At 40.3% G+C, this 22,848-nt stretch overlaps 1 protein-coding gene across 1 annotated transcript; it reads left to right on the top strand.

Annotated features, from left to right (window-relative positions):
• The first annotated feature begins 7,616 nt into the window (after positions 1-7,616).
• Positions 7,617-21,471, top strand: LOC113412570 (L-lactate dehydrogenase A chain). The gene is made up of 8 exons (XM_026668311.2): positions 7,617-7,674; positions 11,213-11,347; positions 12,646-12,763; positions 13,878-14,051; positions 14,554-14,727; positions 18,380-18,497; positions 18,810-18,933; positions 20,748-21,471. Exons 2-8 carry the CDS (start codon positions 11,222-11,224, stop codon positions 20,910-20,912), a joined length of 999 nt encoding a protein of 332 aa, XP_026524096.1. The 5' UTR covers positions 7,617-7,674; positions 11,213-11,221; the 3' UTR covers positions 20,913-21,471.
• The last annotated feature ends 1,377 nt before the right edge of the window (positions 21,472-22,848 follow it).

The following is a 22,848-nucleotide window of genomic DNA, read 5'->3' as shown; positions in this document are numbered from 1 at the left end:
TGAAGTATTCATTGACAGGTAGGACATTGCAATGTATGATTTTATATACTATATTTAGATCGGACCGAAGGCGGCATAGTTCTAGGTTTTCTAGGTCTAGAATTTCAAGTCTGGCGGCATAAGGTATTCTGCAACGAGTAGAGGAGTGGAGAACTCTTCTTGTGAAATATTTCTGGACTTTCTCTACTGTGTTAATATCAGATACGTAATGTGGGTTCCAAACTGATGAGCTGTATTCAAGTATTGGTCTAGCAAATGTTTTGTATGCTCTAGTTAGTAGTGTGATATTACCAGAGAAAAAGCTATGTAGGATTAGGTTAACAACTCTTAGTGCCTTTTTGATTATGTAGTTACAGTGGGCTCTAGCACTTAGATCATTTGAAATGAGTACTCCAAGGTCCTTGACAGAGTTTGGATCATCAACAAGGTCTTGACTATTCAGCTTGTATTTTATTTTCTGATTTTTTTTGCCAATATGTAAGACAGAGCATTTATTTGTTGAGATTTGAGATTTTGTTTGACCATTCTGATACATAGTCAAGGTCTTTTTGAAGGGTAGCAGAATTATCTGTGGTGTTGAATAGCTTTACATCATCAGCGAAGAGAACGCAGTTGCTCTTAATATGATCACAGAGGTCATTTATGTAGAGTATTAAGAGAGTTGGTCCTAGAACACTGCCTTGGGGGACACCACTGTTGACAGGTACAGAATTTGATAGGACGTTTCCAATTTTGACCATTTGTTGTCTGTTTGACAGGAATGCTTCTATCTAGTTATGCAAGTGTACAGAGATGCCATAAGATTTTAGTTTTAATAGTAGTTTGTCATGTACCACTGAATCAAAGGCTTTACAGAAGTCTATGTAGATTGCGTCTATTGCTCTGCCCTGATTGAGTTGTGTAGTCCATATGTTTTTGCAGTGTAAGAGTTGCAGATTGCAGGATAGTTTCTTTCTGAAACCAAATTGTTTATTAGAGAGTAGGTTGTTTGTTTCTAAGTGGAGGATAATGGATTGGTTAATAATTGATTCCATGACTTTACAGGTGACGCAGCATAAGGAGATTGGTCTGTAATTTTCAACTAGGCTGGGGTCTCCCTTTTTGAAGATGGGGATGACCGTGGCTTGTGACCATAGGTTTGGCAAGGAGATGGTCCTAAAAGATTTTTCTAAAATTATGCTTAGAAGTTTAGCTATGGCAGTGGATAGTTTTTTTAAGAAGTAGGCACATATTCCATCCGGTCCAATAGAGAGATGGTTTTAGATTACGTAGTACTTTTTCAACATTGTCTTCTATAAAATCGATATTTATTAGATCATTGTAGTTGTCTGTGGTTTGACTAGGAAATACTGGGCTTGATCCATTGCTGTTTACAAATACTGAGGCAAAGAATGTGTTAAAAAGCTTTAATGGTGTCGTTGTTGCAGTCTTTACCATTAGGTCCTTTCAGGGGTGGGATGGACCTTGAGTCTTTTAGTTTGTTATTTACAAAATTGTAGAAAGTGCGGGTGGAATTGGTGCATAGAAGGTTTGCCTCTTGTTTAATGTGATAATTGGTACATTCAGTCTTTATCTGGTGGCATAAATTTTTGTATCGGCTTTTGAAGTTGGCAACGTGACCAGATTTGTTTTTCCGCCAAAGTTATCTCTTTTTGGATTGAAGCTTCCTTATTGTTATGGGTAATCTGTTTTTTTCTGGTTTAATTTAATTTCTTAATTTTTTAATTTAATTTCTGGTTTAATTTAAGCCACCCAGTATACTTTTGGAATCAGATGGCCTTGAAATCTAATAAACAAATCTTACTTTTTTTTCTGCTATGCTAAATCTTCCTGTTTTCTTCCTTGATCTTTTGGTTTCAACAAATTATTTTTAATCATGGTCTAGCAAATTTTCAAGAGGTTCATTTTGCTGCCAATATTCTGAGAGTAGTTGCTAAATAATTCATGCATGCAGCTGCATTACTGATGAATTTATCTTTGTTTTTTATCTTTGTTATTTGTATTTGTCATGCAGGCACTGCTATGAAATCACACCCAGAAATATTCTCAGCTCTGAATAAACCCACACCTGGATGCTAGCTAAAATAAAACTGCAGTTTGTCTAAGACCCTGGTCTTATAAGCACTAGTTCAGGAATAAAATCCATGGAATTTGGCAAAGCATAGTTCTAAATGAACTGCATGCATACAAAGTGAATCAAGAAGCTTATAAACACACATGCAATCTGCCATTTTGGGATTGTGGATAAGGCATCAAGCTGGAGACCAGGAATTAGTGAGTTCTACAGATTTCTGCAGCAGAAATCCAATTTGGTGAACTTGACCAGTAACTTCTCAGATCTAGAAGGAACTTGCAAGCTATTTCATTCATTAATTAATTAATTCACAAACACATACATATACATTCTATGTATTAAGTGCATAACCTTTCTCATCCAGTGTTCTGCAGAAATCCAGTTAGGTCATAACTGAAAATAATATGAACTCCAAATATAGTAATTTTTATGCAGCAGTTTCCTGAGACCTTGAAAATTATCTCAATGGTTCCTCCAAGGTTAAAAAAAAAAGGTTGAGCAAGGCTAGTAAATACTTCATCAGTTTCTGAGGGAATAGAAGGGAAACAAACCATACTCAAAGAGTAGTAATGGTACTACATCTACATGAAAGAAAATAAGCAGTGGGGTACCATGAGGTTCCATCTTAGACCCAGTATTCTTCAGTATCTTTATAAATGACTTGAGGAAATAGAAGGGGAACTTATCAATTTTGCAGATGATGCTAAGCTGGCGGAAATAGCCAACACCCCAGAAGACAAGCTTGGTAATCCAAAATGATCTTGACAGACTTGAACAATGGACCTCTTGGAAGAAAAATCCTTCTGGGTCCAGTTCCAAGTGGGGAAAAAGACACTGGAAACATGGAGGCTGTTTGGAAGGTTTAATGGTGGACAGGACCACATGGCCTGGAGCTCCAGAGTGAAAAGGAAGGATGATCACATGCTTCAAGGTGAAGGAAGAGATCAAGAAAGGGCTGATATGCTGAGAGTGCCTGGGTTTTATAACCTTTGTTGGGATTTGAATTGGAGCTTGTATTCTGATTGGCTGTCAGACTCCCATGGGGCCATGCAGGGGCAACTCTGTAGGCTGTCCTGAGTTCCAGGCTTGGTTGAGCCTTGCTGGATGATGATGTACTGAAAAGGGCTTTTGGCAATTGCTATAGCTTTACCTGGAGATCTTTGTTACGTAAAGTATTCTGGCCCAAGCTTTAATGGCATACCCATTAACAAAGGTGGGGGTGAGTTTCTGCTTCTGAGTTTCTATTCTTTTTAGAGGAAATATTCTACCTTTTTAATATTTCCTAGGATATTTCATTTTTCTAGGAGGGGGTAGGTGCTAACTTCCTACAGACCCTATCCAAAAAATGAAATAAATGTGGAAAAAAGCACGGTTTTACACCTGGGCAGGAAAAACAAAAGATACAAGTACAGATTAGGCAAAACTTGGCTGAAAAACAGTAACCGTGAGAAGAACCTTGGAGTCCTAGTGGACGATCACTTAAACATGCGTCAGCAGTGTACGACAGCAGCCAAAAAAGCCAATACAATCCTTGGTTGTATAAACAGAGGCATAGAATCAAAATCACATGAAGTATTAGTACAGCTTTACAAACCCACATCTGGAATACTGCATCCAGTTTTGGTCACATTACAAAAAAGATGTTGAGACTTTGGAAAAAGTGCAAAGAAGAGCAACTAAGATGATTAAAAGCCTGGAGACTAAAACATATGAAGAACGGTTGCAAGAATTGGGTTTGGCTAGTCTAGAGGAAAGGACTAGGGGCGGGGACGGGACATGATAGCAGTATTCCAGTATTTGAGAGGCTGCCACAAAGAGGAAAGGATCAATTTATTTTCCAAAGCATCAGAGCAGGACAAGAAACAATGTATGGAAACTAATCAACGAGAGAAGCAACCTGGAATTAAGAAGAAACAGTGAAGACTAACAGTAGAACTTGCCTTCAGAAGTTCTGGGTGCTTCACCACTGGAGGTTTTTAAGAGGAGAGTGGACAGTCACTTGTCTGAAATGGTATATAGGCTCTCCTGCTTGAACAGAGGGCTGGACTAGAAGACCTCCAAGGTCCCTCCCAGCTCCATTATTATTCTTATATCTTATAGTCCACTGAGTGCCCCTTCATTGACCAGTTATCCTGGGAGTTACTTTCCAGATTCAGTTTTGCTTTTCTCTATGTCAACACGCCTAGATTAAGGAACCTGGTTCTCTGCATCTAACATACCTTACCCCTATCACCATTCAGCTCTTTAAGTAAGGAGTTCAATATCATCTGAATTCAGAGAAGCTGACACTTTGGGTTTGCAGCAAGAGGAATTAGAACTTTATGCCAAGCCTTCAGTAATCCCAAATGGCGGCTGATCTGAGTTCTGATGACACCAAAAGTCCAAGAGTTTGATTAAACAGATGCTCATAAGAGTAGATAAGGTGGAGGCACAATTGCTTGTTATAAGAATGTCTAGTCAAAGGTTTCTGCCAATCAAATTGGCTGGGGAATTCTGGGAGTTGAAGTTCATACATCTTAAAGTTGCTAAGGCTGAGAAATGCTGGTTTGGACCAGGACTCTATGGTTGAAGAGCTTGTGCAACACAGCGGGGAAAGGAGGCAACATTTAAATTGCAGGATTGCAGGCACTTTCAGTCCCCACCCCCAAATGGCCCTTGGTCTTAGCATGTCATTCAAATGTTCTGCTGTTTTCTTTGTGTAAATTGCCTATATTAGTATGCAAAGAATTTCCCCCAAGTAGGAGACTGAAGAGATAACCTCTTATAAGCAGTCACTTCCAACCTCTTGGACCAATTGTATCTATTCTTTGTTTCTCAAGGTGACTATGATTTCCATAGATTTAGCACTTCCTTCCCCCTTGCTCTCAAACGTTTTTTTTTTTTTAATCTTCTTTGTTTCCTTGTGTGGCTCTTGCCAAAGTGATGTCCATTTTCTGAAATAGGGTATACAGTGACGTGTTAGCCAACTGAAATAAAGGATGCCCTTTGCTTGTCGATAAACACTGATTTAACTGGATGGGTGTGGATCACCAGGAGCTGGGTTCAACATGAGGCCACCCAAAATAAAATAAAATAAAAAGCTTACCTGTAATTTCAGCTATAATCCTGCCTTCCAAATGTAAAACAAACCAAAAACTAAAGCCGCCTGAAGGAAAGGCTGGGCCCTACATCATCACTGCTCCTCCTATCAGAACCAAAGCAGAGGTGACAATTTGATAAGCATGAATTCAGTGGCTCCTCCAAGCTCTGTCAGCCGCAACAATGGATAACGCCTATTTTCCATGAGATACAAGCGTTAGGCCTTTGAGCCAACATCCAGAACATAATGCTGATCATTCTCTCTCATTAATAACACTAGAGAAATCTCAGGGCAGATGGCAGATACACTGGATGATCCCAACTTGTTTTAAGCACATCAAGTATTTTAGAAATAAAACCAATTATATATATTTTCTTAAACAAAACAAAATCATTGCTTACTTTTTTTTCATTTACTTTCTGATACCGGTATCATGTTTTGGATTAAATTCCACTGAATTCAATGGAACTTAGAAACAGGTCTACTAGACTCAAGACAGGAAAACTCTGGATGACCTTCAAACAGTAGCAAGAAAACCGAGAACACTCTAAAGCTTTGCTACCATCTCATGATCATCTGGGTATTTGCAGCTGAGGTCTAAACAGTTCTACCTGTTTATTTGCCGGGACAAAAAGAGTCTTCCTGTAACTGTAAATTAAGATTACAGAGGTTTTACAGATGGCCAGAGAGGGCAAGGGCAAGCCTTCTTGACCTTCCAAAATGCTATTTTTGGATGTTCAGTATCTGTTACAGGAGTTATAACTCAGATGAAATGTCCTTAGTCAGTCTCTGTCGAGAATGCTGTTAAGTATTTCTCAGCATTACATCCCTGATTTGAGAAGACACGAACAAGTTGGAATATTGGAACAAGCAGTTTTCCAATATTTGAGGGGCTGCCCCAAAGAAGAGGGGGGAGGGATCAACCCTCTTGAGAGAGATCCCCTCAAATAAATACTGGCTTAGTTCACATAACACACAGTAGGCTAAAAGGGGAGGCTTGGCTGGAGGGTAAGGGTGTCCTGTGAACCTTGCAAACAAAGTAATGGTTCAGTGAGCAAACCCAGTCAAATTATCTCAATAAACCAAAGTTAGAGCTCACATAAGAGATTGCACAAATCTGCAGGACCACTGGATGGCAACAGAACTAATGCATTCTGCCACCTAGCCATCAGGAAAGGCAGTTGTTTGATTTTTTCACCCTGAAGCATAAAGGGAGAGCCCACCACCAGCCACAATGCCTGCAAAAGGGAGCCCAAGAAAGGAAATGCATTCTTCACGTCTCTTCATTGGCATTAATTGCCCATCTGCTGCTTTCCCTTCACACAAAGCAACGGACAATATTGAGATGGCTGCTATCGTGTCACCCCTAGTCCTTCTTTTCATTCAACTAGACATTTCTAGCACCTCAAAACCTTTTTTTTTTTTTAATAATATGGTGACCAACATTCTATCTATTGGAGAGAAACATAGCGAAGAACAGGACATTCACACATATAACTTGATCTCAAAAGCACACGCAAGAAAATCGGGTTATAGCACTGGGAAACTAGGCTAAATTATTTGAAAATTCTTTCTCATTCACCCACTTAAGAGGAGTGATGGGAAAAATGCAGGATCATTATTTGGCATGGTGGTTGGTAATGGTTAATAGCCCACTAGGGGCTACCATCTAAATCGCCCAAGCTCTCTCCTGTCCCTTGTTCTGAAGTGGCCACCGTAAGAGATTTTCCAGGCTCCTCAGGGATTGGGTGATAAAGTATGAGTAGTCCTCAACTTACGATCACAATTGAGCCCAAAATGTATGTTGTTAAGTGAGAAATTTGTGAAGTGAGTTTTGCCCCATTTTACGACTTCTCTCACATTTGTTAAGTGAATCACTGCAGTTCTTAACCTAGTAAAACAATTGTTAAGTGACTCTGGCTTCCCCTTTGACTTTATTTTGTCAGAAGATCGCAAAAGGGGATCATGTGACCGCGGGACACCACAACCGTCATAAAGGCGAGCCAGTTGTGAAGCATCCCAACCTATTGCTAAACGTTTCAGCTCATCCAAGCTCTTCAAAAAGTTCAACTGCCTCTTGAATAAAAAGCTCCTTTGGGACATCCAAGTGTAAACCGCCAACCTTGGGGATGCTGCAACGGTCGTCAGTGTGAAAAGCGGTCATAAGCCACTTTTTTTTCAGTGCCGCTGCAGCTTCGAACGGTCACTAAACGAAGTGTTGTAAGTCGAGGGCCACCTGTACGGTAGAACGGGAGGGACATCGGAGCCCGGCCGCCCCTTCATCCCCCCCCCCGCCCCGCAACCCTCCAGCAACTACGAGCGAGAAAGGGAAGCCCGCGGAGGCCCGGACCCCTCTCCTCAGCCAGACGTGAATTTTGGCACGTCTCCCGGCGGCCGCACCCCCCCCCCCCAGGTCACGTGAGGAGTCCCTATTAAAAGACCTGCCGCCGCTTCCCCAGCCTCGCGGTACTGGAGCGGCAATTGGCGGGGCAGCAAGGGGGGCTTTTGCATAGACGACCAGGTAAGGGAACGGGCTGGAGTGGGGGGGGGGGGGTTGAGGAAAAAAGAGGCTCGAGTTTTTCCCATAGGAAAAGGAATTTAAAAAAATAAAATAAAATAAAAATCTGCCGGTCGGGTGAAGGATGCGGAGTGTTGAGGAGGGGGAAGCGCGCCCACGCAGAAACGATTCCCGCGCGTACGGACACGGTCTTCCGAATGGGGAATGCCGGACGCTTTCGTTGCTGCTTGGGGGGAAGGCTACTGAATTTGCTCCCTTCTTCGGCCTCCTTCCCACCCACCCCCCCTTGCAAAAGGACAGTGGAGAGCCCCGAATCCCTGCGCGGGAAACCGGGAGCCTCGAGATTTAGGGATTACGTTACGTTGGAGGAAGGTGGCCGGATCCGGGGCCGGTAAGGGATCCGGGAGAGGAGCAACTGACTGTTCCTGAAACGAGAAGCCGGGGAGTGGGGGCTGCTAAGCCAAGCGGCGTGGATGCAACCTCGCAGCGTCCCGGAAAGGCAGTTTGCCCAATGAAGCCTCCGCTTGGAGATACTCATTGCTGCACGACGAGATTCCGCCCCACCAGCGGTCAGTCGTGTCATTTTGAAATCGGCTGTCGAGAAGCGGCTTTCTCCTTTCTAAGGCTGCGTTTGTCGCCTCGAGGCCCTGGGGTCACTTCGCCTCGGCTCGGCTCCTCGCCGTGGGGCTTAACAGGCTTCCCGAGCGATGTAATCCATCCTCTCCGCCGCTCCTGGAATTAGTTTTCCTATGTCCCAAAGGTGCTTCGCCCCCACCCCCAAGAGGCAGCTGGACTTTCTGGTTTTTCTTGGAAGAATTCGCTTCAGTCAATCAATGGAAAGACTTGCCCACCAGAGGTTGTGGGTGCTCTAAACCAGGGCTCTCCAACCTTGGTGACTTTAAGCCTGGTGGACTTCAACTCCCAGAATTCCCCAGCCAGCTTTGCTGGCTGGGGAATTCTGGGAGTTGAAGTCCACCAGGCTTAAAGTCACCAAGGTTGGAGAGCCCTGCTCTAAACCACCCCCCCCAGTCTTTTAAGAAGAGATTTGGACAACCATTTGTCTGAAATGGTGCAGGATTTTCTGCCTGATGGGGGGGTGGGGTTGGACTGGAGGATCTCCAAGGTCCCTTTCAACTGTTCTGCTGTATCCCACAGTCTCCAGATTCTTCTGCCCTGAGTAACCCTCTCTGTATTGATTCTCACCCAGGAAGCTCTTTCAGCTCCGATTGGATGGCGGGGAATGGAAAGGTTTATATTTATTATTACATCCAGTCGGAGCTGAAGAAGCTTCTTGGATGAGAAGTGAAATGTCTTCAAAAAAAACAACAACCCCAGAAAGTCCAGTTGACTCTTGAAAAAAACAGCCCCTTTGGGATAACCATGAAGAAGAGACTGGACTGCCATTTGTCAGAAATGGTGTAGGGCAGGGGGTTGGGACTAGATGACCTACAAGGTCCCTTCCAACTATTTATTTTATTTTATTTATTTATTTGATTTGCCAATTGTTTACAAGATAATAAGTATAAGTGTATACATAGTTGTGAATACATGAAATGGGTACATATAAGAAAAATAAAAGAATAAGAGAAACAATAGGACAGGGACGGTAGGCATGTTGGTGCGCTTATGCACGCCTGTTCATCTTATGAACTCTGTTCTATCTGTTAAGGATCTGGATGACTGAGAATCTCCATAGACATTTAGTTTTCCTATGCAAACCTGGGGACTCCCGGCTACCTCCTGGATCCTCGAGGGCCCTTTTGTCTCCTGGACAATGGTCATTCACCTCCCCCTTGCGACCGACCGGAATGCATTGAGGAGAGTGTGAAGAATTGACTGGAATGCATTGAGGAGAGTGTGAGGAATTGATTTGTTGCTTTAACCGAGGGGCATTTCCCAGGGAGTTGCATCGATTTTCTGGCTGTCCCAGAATGACTGGGATTTAGAATTTAGACTAGGGAAAGGAAAGGAAGAGCGGGGAAGTGGTAGGGTTTTTTTAAGGGGGGGTTTCTATATAGGAAAACCCTGGCAAAGTGGGTTTCTTTCATCCCTATAGTTGGATGTGATGGTTCACCAATTGCAGATAGATAGATAAAAAGGAAGAAAAAAAGGGAGGGTCGAAGGGAGAGAGAGAAGAAAGAGAGAGAGAGAGAGAGAGAGAGAGAGAAAGAAAGAAAAAAGAAAGAAAGAAAGAAAGAAAGAAAGAAAGAAAGAAAGAGAAGAGAGAAAGAAAGAAAGAAAGAAAGAAAGAAAGAAAGAAAGAAAGAAAGAAAGAAAGAAAGAAAGAAAGAAAGAAAAAGAAATGGAAGGGAGGATAAAGAAAGGGAGGGAGGATGGAAGGAAGGAAGGAGGGAGGGAGGGAGAGAGAAGAAAGAAAGGAGGAAGGGAGGGAGGGAGAAGAGAGAAAGAGTTCCCTGGAGCAGCACCCCGGGGACAGTGCAATTATTTTATATTGTTCCGCAGGAATGCTAAGCAGAAGAAGCGGGTCTTATGGCTACAGGGGTTAAAAACCCACATGCCATGTAGAATAATCTTCCTACTGTACATAATGAAACATATTTTCCCACCTCCTGATACTTAACAGAAATATTCTGGCTTGCCTCGTCCTTCCTGCTGGAAGCTTAGTGGAGCCGTATAGTCTCCGCTTTTTCCAATCGTTACTATTGCAATTGCCCCAACAGATGCACTGAGAAACAGACTTTCCCAGGGCCCCTTACGGAAAAGTACAACTTCCAAAGAGTGATCAAAACTGTGCAAATGCAAAGATGTAAGAAGACCTCTTTAGTTGGATCAGTTAGTTATACAGGGTCACTGGAGTTCAGGTGCCCAAGTGAAATTGTGTATCAGATTGTACCCTGAACCAGACTGTCTTTCTAGCCACAGACTTTCTGGACTTTAACTTCAAACAATCAATTTCATGCTGTCTATGATCTTTGTGTCCATAGTGCAGTTTGCCCAAGGCAAACCATACATTGTTTTCACTGCTTTTGTTTATATATATAGGTCCCATCTCCATGAATTTTCCAGTGGCCATCTAGATTTTGTGTCTGAATGTGCAGTAAGCAAGTTGAAAAGAAACTGGAGGATAATAATGCCTCTCCTGAGGCTTGTTCTTGCCAGATCCTAAGATTAGAAACAGTAAAATGTGGACTATGCTGATTATTGTGCTGCGGCTTGAGAAATCAGTGCAATCAAAGGCACGCCTCAAGGGACTATGGGACAGATTCTCATAGTATAACATGGATCTCATCTTAAAATTGTACAGGGTCCATGATCAATGGGGACAATGTTCCTTGATCCTCATTCCTGTCCTTTTGTTGCATCCACATTTCTTGTGAAAAGAAAATCTGGTTAAAAGAAACACCAAATTGAAAATAAACTAATGTTGGCACATTTCCATAATTAAATTGATGTATGTGGATGTGGGGACATAAAATACCTGAGTGCTGAGATAAGGCTAGAAATGAACAGAAAATGAAACCGTACCGTACAGCGAATGACAAATGTAAAATAAGGAACTTCTTGTCATTTCTTCTTCTAGTGTTACAAGATGTCTCTCAAAGAAAAACTGATTGAACATGTCCATAAAGAAGAACAAGAACATGCCCACAACAAAATCACTGTGGTTGGGGTTGGGGCAGTTGGCATGGCTTGTGCCATAAGTATTTTGATGAAGGTAAGTGCTGTGTCCATCTGAATTGCAGGATGTTCTTTGCAATATTTTGCAAATTTTGCTATTTGTTTGAAATAAGACGGCTGCTGAGGATCCAAAGCACAGATTGGGAGCACTACAGATGTAATCAGTATTTTTAAACTGGAAAGTATGCTTCTAATTTGTCTCTGTCTTCAGTTTTCGCCCATTGCCTTCAAGAGTGCTGTAACCTGTTTGACGTTACATCGCATTAATAAGACTAGTGATAACATAACATGTTAGTCATTTTTAATGCAACTGAGAAAAATACTCCTTAAGGCAATTGATTTTGTTTTGCAAAACTGCTGAGCTTCTTTAAGGTACAAATAGAAGAAGATGTTTTTGAAGTAAGTGGTATAAGCAAACTACCTTTCACTGTAGTTTCTGGTATTTATGTTTTACATACTACTAAACCACTTAGAGAGGATTATAAAGCGGTATATAAGTCTAAGTGCTATTGCTATTGCTAAATGTTGTATTACTTATTTTTGAAATGTTAAGAAGCCAGTCCTGTCTGCCTAGACGAATAGATCTATGAATAAAAAGCTTTTCATTCTGTTGAAAGTATTAATGCTAGGTTACTAGAATTAATCATATTGAAAGCATCTGAATTTAACCAACAACATTTATACCAAAAGTCATCTTATGGGATATATCATATGAGTGATATCATCCAGTGGGACCCAAGAAGTGGGCCCATTATATTGCAGCATCTTCCTCCTGGGACATCATCAGGGGTCTTCAAAGTTGGCAAGTTTAAGACTTGTGGATTTCAACTCCCAAATTCCTGAGCTAACATGACTGGAGGACAAATCCTGGGAGTTGAAGTCCACAAATCTTAAAGTTGTCAAGTTTGAAGACCCCATTTTAGAGATTTGTTCACTTGCCTTCAAGCGAGTCCTAAAACATCATTCTTTCCCCAGGCCTTGATTTAGGCATCTGGAGGTTGGGGGTAATGGGAGGAGATTATTATTTTTATTGTTATCCCAGGGTAGTTTCTAACATGTTTTTCCTGTATATAATTTGTGAAGTTTGCTTTTGAGCAGCCTAGTAATTGGACAAATAAGTCTGGTCTGTCATACCAAACATAAGCCATGCATGAGAGATTATTGGAGAGATTATTGGAGGCTCAGTAAATCTCCTAGCTTAGCCCAGGAAAGTGATAGATTACATTTGGTACTGCATTTCGTTGCCTAGGTAGGAGCTGGAGCGAATCTAATGCACCATTGTTCAGGTCATGGGTTGCCACTCTCTCTTTTTTTAACATTTGACTCTTTTTTTAGGATTTGGCTGATGAACTTGCTCTTGTTGATGTTGTGGAGGACAAGCTGAAGGGCGAGATGCTGGATCTTCAGCATGGTAGCCTCTTTCTCCGAACACCAAAGATCGTCTCTGGCAAAGGTTATATAATCTTTTATGTTACAGAAATCCTCTTTTGCTTTAGGGAAGTGGCAGTATCTGATATTTATCGGATTTATCAGATATATGACTTCACTTGATAAAAGGTTACATCAGCCAGGAGATCCAGCTTTCAGTTGGATCCATGGCTGGTCTTAGATACGAGAAATTTGGAGAAAAACAAGGAAGTGTATAAATTGACCCTTGCTTCTAGATCCAAAAGAGATTAAAGAGTGTAGAACCTAATCTGATACTCACCACTGGACAAGTCAAGGAGGGTTTAAAAAAATGGTGCATGTGCAAAAAAGATAACAAGCTAAGTTTAGAAATAGACATTTTGGCCCCAGAACGGTCTTTGGCCCACAAACAAAATGTGCTGCCACTAAGTGCATGGATTTATGCGGCAGATAATAAAATAAAAACAGAGATTCACAAATCAGAATTCTAAAGAGCAGTGAGCTAACTACTGAATAGAGCAGGCTACTGTTTTAAATTGATGTTTTCTTTTTGCTCCATTTAACCACAGCCTTGCCTGTGTTGGCAATATAGGTCATAGCCTTTCATGACAAACTATCTCCGTCACCCTTGTCAGTATCATTTTTGTCAAACCCAAGAACTATGGGTTTGAGTTAATTATAGCTCTGCCTCTGAGGCTAGAGTAGAAACCTGGGCTCTTCATTGACTCTGCTTGAAAAGAACTAGCAAAAAAAAAAAAAATGAACAGGATGTAAGGATGTTTTGTTTTTGCTTTTTTACCTGGAAACTTGAACATTCTTGCAATCATGGGAATTTGGGGATGTCTGAAGACAAGTTTATCCTTGGATACATTTAGGAACACATAATGTAATCATCTTCAATCAACTTTCAGCAATGTTGATCTCCGAAGTCCCAAAATTCACAGACTTCAGGATGGGGAAGGCTGATGTAGCTAGTTTGTTTGCAAGCTTTGAGTCTAAATGAATATGTCACAGTAGGGCATATATTTTCCTTTTGTAGTTTTGCATCTCGTTCTATAAGCCAATTCTTCTCTGACATGAAAGGTTTCATGTAGTCGATCCATCCATTGCACAGGTAGATGTTGAAATGTATGTTGAACGTACAATCTCTTGTTTGGCAGATTATGCAGTGACTGCCCACTCTAAGTTGGTCATCATCACTGCTGGAGCTCGTCAACAAGAAGGCGAATCTCGTCTTAACCTGGTTCAGCGCAATGTGAATATCTTCAAATTTATCATTCCCAACATTGTCAAGTACAGCCCTCACTGCAAGCTGCTTGTTGTTTCCAATCCAGGTTGGCCATCTCCTTTTCTGAATGTTTACTGTCTATTGTTTATTGTCCAGGGTTTTTAATGGGAAAGGGGCATATGTTTCTTTGATGGGGGTTTAAAGAAACTTTTAGTTTTCTCTTGTGGAAACTGAATCCACTTTTGTGGATTTTTGATCTGTCAGGTCCAATACATATGTAGCAATATCTTTCTTCATAATGAGATTGGAAGTCAATCTTGAGCATATTGCTAAAGGTGTTGGCAGCAATGGCTCTGCAAACTACTTCGAGAGGGCTGTAAAGCATTATGGCGGTATAATAAGGCTAAGTGCTAAGTGCTATTGCTATCTTGGCCTTCTCATTATTGAGAAATCCCTATGTACAAGTGAAAATCTGGACAAACCTGTCTAAGTTATAATTCTGATCCGAGAACAAAGTCTTGCTTTTTTTCTATAATGATTAGCAATCTTTCTTCACAGTTTCTGCCCTTAATATGGCAGATGTTTTCCAATTTTTTTTAAATCAACAGTGGATATTCTGACCTATGTGGCATGGAAAATCAGTGGCTTTCCTAAGCACCGTGTTATTGGAAGTGGCTGTAATCTGGACTCAGCCCGTTTCCGCCATCTGATGGGTGACAGATTGGGTATCCATCCTCTCAGCTGCCATAGTTGGATTATTGGAGAGCATGGAGATTCCAGTGGTAAGCAATGGTTTTTCTCTTAGCATTAAGTCTAATTACAAGCTAAGTAGAATGGAGACATCATTCTTGGAAAAGTTGCAGTTTTGCAATATTTTATGAAAGAGCCCAAGATTGTAGAAGCCTGTGTTGTGTAATCTACCTGCTGGCCTGCACCTGAAACCTTCTGACTTCTTTCATATCCTTGGTGTGTGTGTGTGCGTGTGTGTGTAAAATTTTTAACAAAATCCTTTTGATCTAGCCAGAGCTCTGTTGTACTAGAAGTACAGTTGGCTCCTAAATGTTGGGTTTACATGCTGAGCAAACCTAAAGGGAAGATTTCTCTATTCCCTTCTCAATATAAAAGTTAATCTACCCTGCCCTGCTACATGAAGGTAACACTAGATGAGCTATATTTGACTTTTAGTTCTGTTCAGAAAAGGTCAGTTCTGTAATCCAAGTAGGCCAAACTCTATCAATCTGAATTCTATACTCATAACATGTGAGTTCAAAATAAATCTTGTAAGAGGCTCTTGGAGTTTTATAAAGTAAGGCTTGGGGTTTTTTAGTGTTTGTCCTATTTGTCTCACTGGCCATCCTACACAGAAATCAGTGTAATAGCTCACAGTAACTAATTTAACAATCTGTATGCATAGCATAGAGTATAAAAAAGTATATAAAAATTACTTGCAGGCTTTGGAGAAAGGTCATCTTAATAACATCTAATTGTATTACTGTTTTTCTTAACATGATGTCAGGGCCCAGACTAGCACTTTTTAACAGAATTATTTGATCAAAGCCAGAGCTACATTTTGCATATGGAATAGCTGAACAGATGCTGACATTGCTTTCAGTGGAAATATATATATCCACTTCCCAGTTCCATCATTGCACTGCTTCACAGGGCACACTAGATTGTCAAGAATTCCTTCAACTTTGGCAGATCTCCAGCACCTTACTGTTTTCCTTTCTTTTTCTCTCTCTTGGCACTTGATTTCCCTTTCTTTTTTCTTTACTTACCTCTTACAAACTTAGTAGATCTCCCAATATTGCTGACAAGCATGCAGATAGCAATTTCTTGCCCGTAGAGATATTTGTTTCAACTTACTGGAGTGGAAGCAACATCTGGGCGCCATCTGGCCTTAAGGCCCACTGTATATTTCAATCGCTACCATTCCCACCAATGCCCTAGATTTCTGGGACTAGTGCAAGACAACGCAGCTGCAAATGATAGCTCTCAATTGGCCCAGGAGACATAGGGTCTTAGAACTGTTTACCTACTTGACATCCTGGGGAGTCTTAACATCATCAGACATATTGAGTCAAGGGAGATTGAACCACTTTGGTTGTGAATGACCTGCTTGGAGATTGAGTAGGACTCTTTCTTCAGCCGAGTACAACAAATCCAAACAGACTTTTTGAATCCTTACTTGACTCAACCTTGGGGCACTTGGCATGGGAAGTGATATTTATAAATTGTCATAACTTGGGGCCAAAATCACAGCTATTAGGCACTTTCTACCAGAAGGATTTTGGCATCACCTTCTCTCTACTGAGACCCAAAGTTCATGAATAAAGTGAACTTGATCTTTCAGTGGAGCCAGGAAAAAATACTCCTCTCTGCCCCAAGTTGTTACGGTAAAACTGCACAATAGGTGAGTTGTTGAGAATTATGTGATCAAAGAAGGAATTCAGATCTAATGCCATTCCCAAAACCCCAACTGGGCCACAGTGTATTTGTGACCATGATGTCTTGGTGGAGCAAGACATGCATGTAAATAGCCTACAATAGTCAAAACAGCTCTGCCTTATGAAAAATTATGGCCCATTCCACTAGAAGCTTTGTATCTTCCTTAATAAAACGCTGAAAGCTTAACTCTTGTACTTTGGCTGAAGTCACCTTTGGCAGAACAATACTGCAGGAAGTAGTTCAGGGCAAGGACCTAGGATTTCATGCCAAGAGGCAGTTCTAGTACGTTTTACTATAGAATGCTTTGTTATAGAAAAATAGCACAGTGAAGTTACCATGAAGGTCTTTAGTATGTCATGTCTCTTCTAGGTTCCTAGGCGTTTCACGTTTTCCTCTTCCTTTGAGCTTTCTTTCTAGTTTGCTATTCCAAAACTAGGAAGGGAGCTCCTTCACTGAAAGAGAAGTTAGAACTTTCTAGTCTTGCATCAGTAGTAGGGAGTTACTCCTTGTAGAATGTCCTATCATGTAGACAAGAGATTTTCATAGTTTAATCCAATATAGACCATTTGATAAAATTAGAGATTTCTTACAAATGCCCAGGAATATCTATTCTCAATAATGTTCTGGTGTTACAGTAGGCATTGATAGTTTATTCTTCATGCAGTTGTGTAACCCTGTACACGGGAAAGTTTGCTTTACTTTGCACTTTGTGATACAATACCTACCTATCACTGTGCCATATATTACAAAATACTTGGTTAACCACTCTAAACAAAAATTAAGTACATAATAAAGGAAATACTTAGTTAATCATTCTTGCTTTGGAGTAAATGTTGGATCCTTTTCACTTCTCCTAGTCCATTTTTGCCAGTCCTCCATTGCAATAAAATTATCAGGAAAATGTTAGTCAGATCTCATAAATTTGCATTAATTGTTCTGGCTCCTTTCCATTTTCGTATCAAGATAAAATTGCTACAAAATTCTGTTTCATCCAGTCAACTCTTACGCAGTGAAAAACTAAGCCAAAATAAAAGATCAGAAATATAATACCCAACTTTTAAAATCTATTCCTAGTTTTCCTGTGCCTGAAAGCTGTAGTGTTTGCTGTTCCACAAGCCCTTCAGGCAAAATTATACATAGTACACTGTGTCCAAGCCAAATTGTAGCTGTAGAAGCAGAGAGAACTATTCACGTCCAAGCCATTTTATTTGTTTATTTGTCAGACATGTACATGATAAGTGTAAGTATGAACATAAACAAGAACGAGGAAAGTAAATAATTGCATTTTGTATATAATTGCCATAACTTAATAAGAAAATCAGTATATCAGTATGTTTGGGCTTCATTAAAAGGATTAAACTGATTTGATTGATCTGATTCTGAGGAGAATGAACCTCGGGGATTTATCTCATTCCATAAGGCTAGTCACCTATTAATTATACAAGGAACTTGTGTAAGGATAAGGTCTGAAGGTAAGGATAAGGTTGAAAGACACTGATACAGAATTTACAAAGAAAATGAGGGTACTTGAGCATCCAAAGAGAACAAAATATGTTTGCACAAAGGGTATAAAAGCTGGAGGAGCTTCACATTAATTCCAGTTACGTTTGAAAAAAGATCCAAGGTCCACAATAAAGAGGCACTGATTTGTCAGCAAGTTAGTATGAAAAGAAGCTGTTAAAGATTTACTCACTTCTTTTTGTGCCAAAGTTGTTCATTCAAAAAGGAGGGTAGATTTGGGTCCTGATTATCTGGAGCTAATCCAGTATCTTTTTCTAATCAGGTCAAAGGCTTAAGCTGGATCTTCATTGCTTACTAGAACGAAGGCCATATCATCAATTTTCACTTGTTTCAGAGCTTTCCTGAGGCTCATGTGTGGAGAATTAAAGTGGTAGCTTTTCTATGCTAACCATATAATTTTATAAATATAACGAGCGTGTGTTTTGAAGGCATGAATAACCTGGGAAAAATTTTTTTTTTATTTAGTTCCCGTCTGGAGTGGCGTGAACGTTGCTGGTGTCTCCCTAAAACAGTTGCATCCTGAAATGGGTACTGATGGAGACAAGGAGAACTGGAAAGAAGTCCACAAGCAGGTGGTGGACAGGTAACACGTCAGATTTGTGTGGCTAAGGATCATATAAAACAGATAACGTGCATTAATGTTAGGGAGTTCCACAAGTATTATAAAACCCAAACATTAAGGTATATTGGAATTTATTTGCCATGCACAGTCTTTTTATATATTTTGGGATATACAGTATTTCTAAAGTAGGTGTATTTCCAGAAGTCAACAATCTGAAAACATTGCTTCAATTTGCAAACCAGTTTGTTGTGTTTTAGATCATTTCCTAGCAACACCACGAGTGCTGTCATAGTATTGCAGACCTATCTTAACATTGTATGTAATCCGTTGCAGTGCTTATGAGGTGATCAAGCTGAAGGGATACACATCATGGGCAATTGGTCTGTCTGTGGCTGATCTGGCTGAAACCATCATGAAGAATTTAAGGAGAGTACATCCAATTTCTACAATGGTGAAGGTAATCAGCTACTCAGGTCATTATGGTTTTATAATTTGCCTACTTAGCCATGATTCAGTTCCAACATCCTGGATCCAGCAAGAATTGGAAAGCAAGCAAGACTAAACTAAAGTTCTGAAATAGTCTATGTATGCCAGAGTGAATATGGACCTCAAAAATATCACTCCTGCATAGTTCATAAAAGGACTTAACTTTGTTGAAAAACAGCACAGTGAAGGCAGAGAAAGGGCAATGAAAAAGACACATGCAGCGGAAAATAGGTGAGGTAAAAATAATCTGAAGGGGGAAATCATTAATGAAGCACTTAATGGAGGAAAGAACGGTCATGGAAGACAAAGTAGCTATCACTGTAGAAATAACATTCAGTGGGGAAAACATGTAAGCAGTACTGAAAAAAAAAACAGCAGCAAACCTTGAGAGTAAGAATGTGCAAGTTTTGGGAAAGAGAGTAATAGAAGCCCCTTTTTTGTCTTGCAATATATATCTGTTGCTTGCTTTGGAATTTCAGAAAGAGAAAAGAAGGACTAAAAAGGTAGCTCATGTTTAATCATGGTGGAGTGTGGAGGGGCAGAAAAGTAGAGAAAGCAGGTAGATTAGGTGGAAGAGGAAGGAAGGCTTTGCATACCTCAGTCACATGATTGTGGTTCTCAAGAAGGCGGTTAACCAAGCCTTCAGAAGAGGAAGTGTGGGGGGGGGTCCCTTTCAATCCTGAAACCATGGTTCTCCTAAGGTTCAGGAAAATTCAGAGAGTACTTGGCATTTTGTTTCTTTGTCTGATCTGGACTAATAAGGCAAAGTTGGCTATTTCTTATATATTGCAAAACTCAATTCTGAAAGGGCTGTTCTGGGATCTTGGAAAAGGCTGTGCTTACAAGGCCTAAGGAGACAATAAAGCAAAAAAAGGGCAAGTTTGCTTCCGGGATACTGCAGCTGTAACTGCAAAATCCAGTTGATCGGACAATCCCTACAGCATTCTCTGCTTCCTTCCCAAAGGCCAGTCCATTAAGGCAGGGCTCTCCAGCTTTGGCAACTTTAAGACTTTGTGGACTTTGGGAATTCTGGGAGTTGAAGTCCACAAGTCTTAAAAGTTGCCAAGGTTGGAGACCCCTGCATTAAGGAACCCTGTCTTCACAAGATGTTCCCTGGTATAAGGATATCTTTCCAAGTTAGGAAGTGGGTTGGGGAGCTTAATAATGGCTGCCTGGTTCTGCAGTTCCCCCTCAAGAGAGTTCAGCTTAAGATGGAGAGAAGAGCTCAATATGAGCCCCTTTCCATTGTTTCTATTTCTGGTCAAAAAGTCAATTTTTATAGTGTTTTCTCAACCTCAGTCAGATGACTACTGCCTTCCCTTAAGTTCAAAAAAGACTTCCCATTTCTAATGATCTCAGGTCATTCTGCTGGCAGTATGGATTTCAAAATGTACAATGACTCCTTTGTACAACTTGACACAAATGCAAAAAGGCCAGGTTTGACCATTGCTGCAGCTACCATCTTGACTGTTTGCTTTCTTCTCCTGTGTATGCCACTGATCTTAAATCATATGCTCATTTTTCTTATATTTAAGCAACTTGTTATCAATGGTGTGTGTATGTGTGTGTGTATCAAGCTTCTTAACTGCCCATCTCCCTCATAGTGGGATTTTTAGTCCAAACACTGCCCACATACTTATTTCACCTGTTCTGTCTGAAGCTTTTTAATGCATTTATCCCTATACATTATGTGGCTTTCTCTAATTTTTTCCAGTGATGATAAAATGTCTATTAGATTTAAAGAAAAGTGGTATTTCGTGGCCATAAATATTTTTATCTTTCCAGGGTATGCATGGAATTAAAGATGACGTCTTCCTAAGTGTTCCATGCATCCTGGGCTCTTCAGGCATTACAGACGTGATCAGAATGACTCTGAAGACTGAAGAAGAAGATAAATTGAAGAAGAGTGCTGAGACACTGTGGGGAATCCAGAAGGAGCTTCAGTTTTAAGGGTGTCTCTTTGCTGTTTACTAATGTGAAACCGGTCTTAGTTGATGGTTATTTGCACTTTTCAAATGAGACAATTCCTTTACAAGTATGTATCTGAAGCATCAGTGGTTAAATTACTACAAAATTCCTCTTCTTCATTTAGAAACAGAAGCTGCAAGATTCCTATCTTGATCTGTGACTAGAATAGGAATATAATGTAGTTTTATGAAGGAACATAAGGTTGATCCAACATCCACTTAAAACACTGAATTCTCCTGCTTTTCCCAGTTAATATCAGATCAGAAAATAAGTTACTTGGTTTTCCAAAGACTTTGCTATCAAAAGTGATTGGCAAATTCACTGACCAATATTTTCTGCTGACAGGTGACTTAAATTTCCACTACTGAGCAATGGTAAATGTATTTTTCCTGACATCACTGCTTCAGGTCTTTTGTGTATAATTTTCAAGAGAACTCAATGTACTCTCCTGCGGGAACTGTGTATGCAACATTTAGAATTGATGCAATTGTCTAGCTTTAGTACCAGCCCAAAAGAGCAAAATAAACATCAATTAATTTTGTCTGCCTTCATTCATTTCATACACCCACGCTTCTGGCAAGTGCTCAAGACATCTAACATAATTTTAAAAAATGAACTAAACTTAATGCCAAAAATTAGTTTCAGTTAAAACTGAAAATTTGATGAAATGGATGAACCCTTCTGAACGCCAGGGGTGTGGGCTGGATGTATCCCATTGCTGAGGAGCGTGACCTGAAAAGGCCACTTCCTACATGCCAAAGAAAGGATTCTGTCGAGACAGCCCAGGTAGGAGCTTCAGTAGGACCTTCTTCTTGCAGAACTTGCAGTAAATTGCATTTATAATGAGACGGACCCTAAAATGTTTAGGGCTTCGGAAGTAACATCAAAACCTTAATTGTATCATGTAAGAAAATTTCCACCAATCCATTTTTTAAATGTTGGGATTGGATACAAACCAGTTATGAAGATAAAGTACACTGTGATGATGGTCAGCATGGGGTGTAACCATGGTATAACAGTTGCCTACTCTAGAAGGGGAGTAGCAACCAGGCCACAATTGAAAATCAAGGGGTATGTTGATGACCTGCAGCAGTTTCGTGCATACGTTGAACAGTGGAAGACGAGGTGAAATCCTTTTGTTCAACAGCATAGGTGCCCAAAAATGATTCTGCCACATTCTGGGTATGACTCAATTGGAAATTCTATTACAAAAGCAGTTGCCTGGGGGCAATTTTTAATAATAAGACATAAAATGGTCTATCAAGTCGCATCGCCATGCTGCCCTCCCCAACCAGTTTCATATGGTCGAAGCATTAAACAAGAATTGGATTATACAGTTATCAGAAGGAAGCTTCAGGAAAAAGTAAACCCACTTAAAATTAAGTACTGTAGTAAATAAGATTAGTGTTCCTGGTTTCAGCAGAAAGGAACTCAAACCTTTGACAATATACAGTACTAAATCCATATTTGCTTGAAGCAGGGTGAAGAAAAAGCTTTGATTCTTTTTAAGGATTGGTTGAGAAATATTTTCCACTAGTTGGACATTTTTGGACATGGACATTTTTTATATATATGGTCTCACCTAGAACAATACTTTCCTTACAATGGCAGTCTTGGTATTTCTAAATATATGCAAGGTATTTCTAAATAAATGCAAAATTCAACAGAATTTGCCTGCTGCTACAGTTCATAAATTAGCATGATCTGAATAATACCTATAAAACCGGGACCAATGCAATACATAGGTGAAGAATTCCAAGCTGATCTTAAAAGAACCTTATGAATAGCAGACTGGATACAACCATCGATATTTATGAATATAAAAAAACACTATATAGTCGTGCACAGAATTTACGTATCACCATAATGGCTTGTGTTTAAGCAGTTCTGCAAATCCCAATGCATTTACTGAGGAAAC

Source organism: Notechis scutatus, chromosome 1 (assembly GCF_049901735.1).
Source record: "Notechis scutatus isolate UNSWTSFEM ecotype Mainland chromosome 1, rNotScu1.2, whole genome shotgun sequence".
NCBI classification, from domain to species: domain Eukaryota; kingdom Metazoa; phylum Chordata; class Lepidosauria; order Squamata; family Elapidae; genus Notechis; species Notechis scutatus.
The sequence above is the reverse complement of the archived record's forward strand: the minus strand, read 5'-3'. Positions and strand labels throughout refer to the sequence as shown.

Bases quoted from the DNA above. Each gene is read 5' to 3' on its own strand.
- LOC113412570 (XM_026668311.2), top strand. From the start codon at position 11,222: ATGTCTCTCAAAGAAAAACTGATTGAACATGTCCATAAAGAAGAACAA. The intron at 12,764-13,877 runs GTTATATAATCT...CTTGTTTGGCAG, and splicing joins AAAGATCGTCTCTGGCAAAG to ATTATGCAGTGACTGCCCAC. The intron at 18,498-18,809 runs GTAACACGTCAG...AATCCGTTGCAG, and splicing joins CACAAGCAGGTGGTGGACAG to TGCTTATGAGGTGATCAAGC.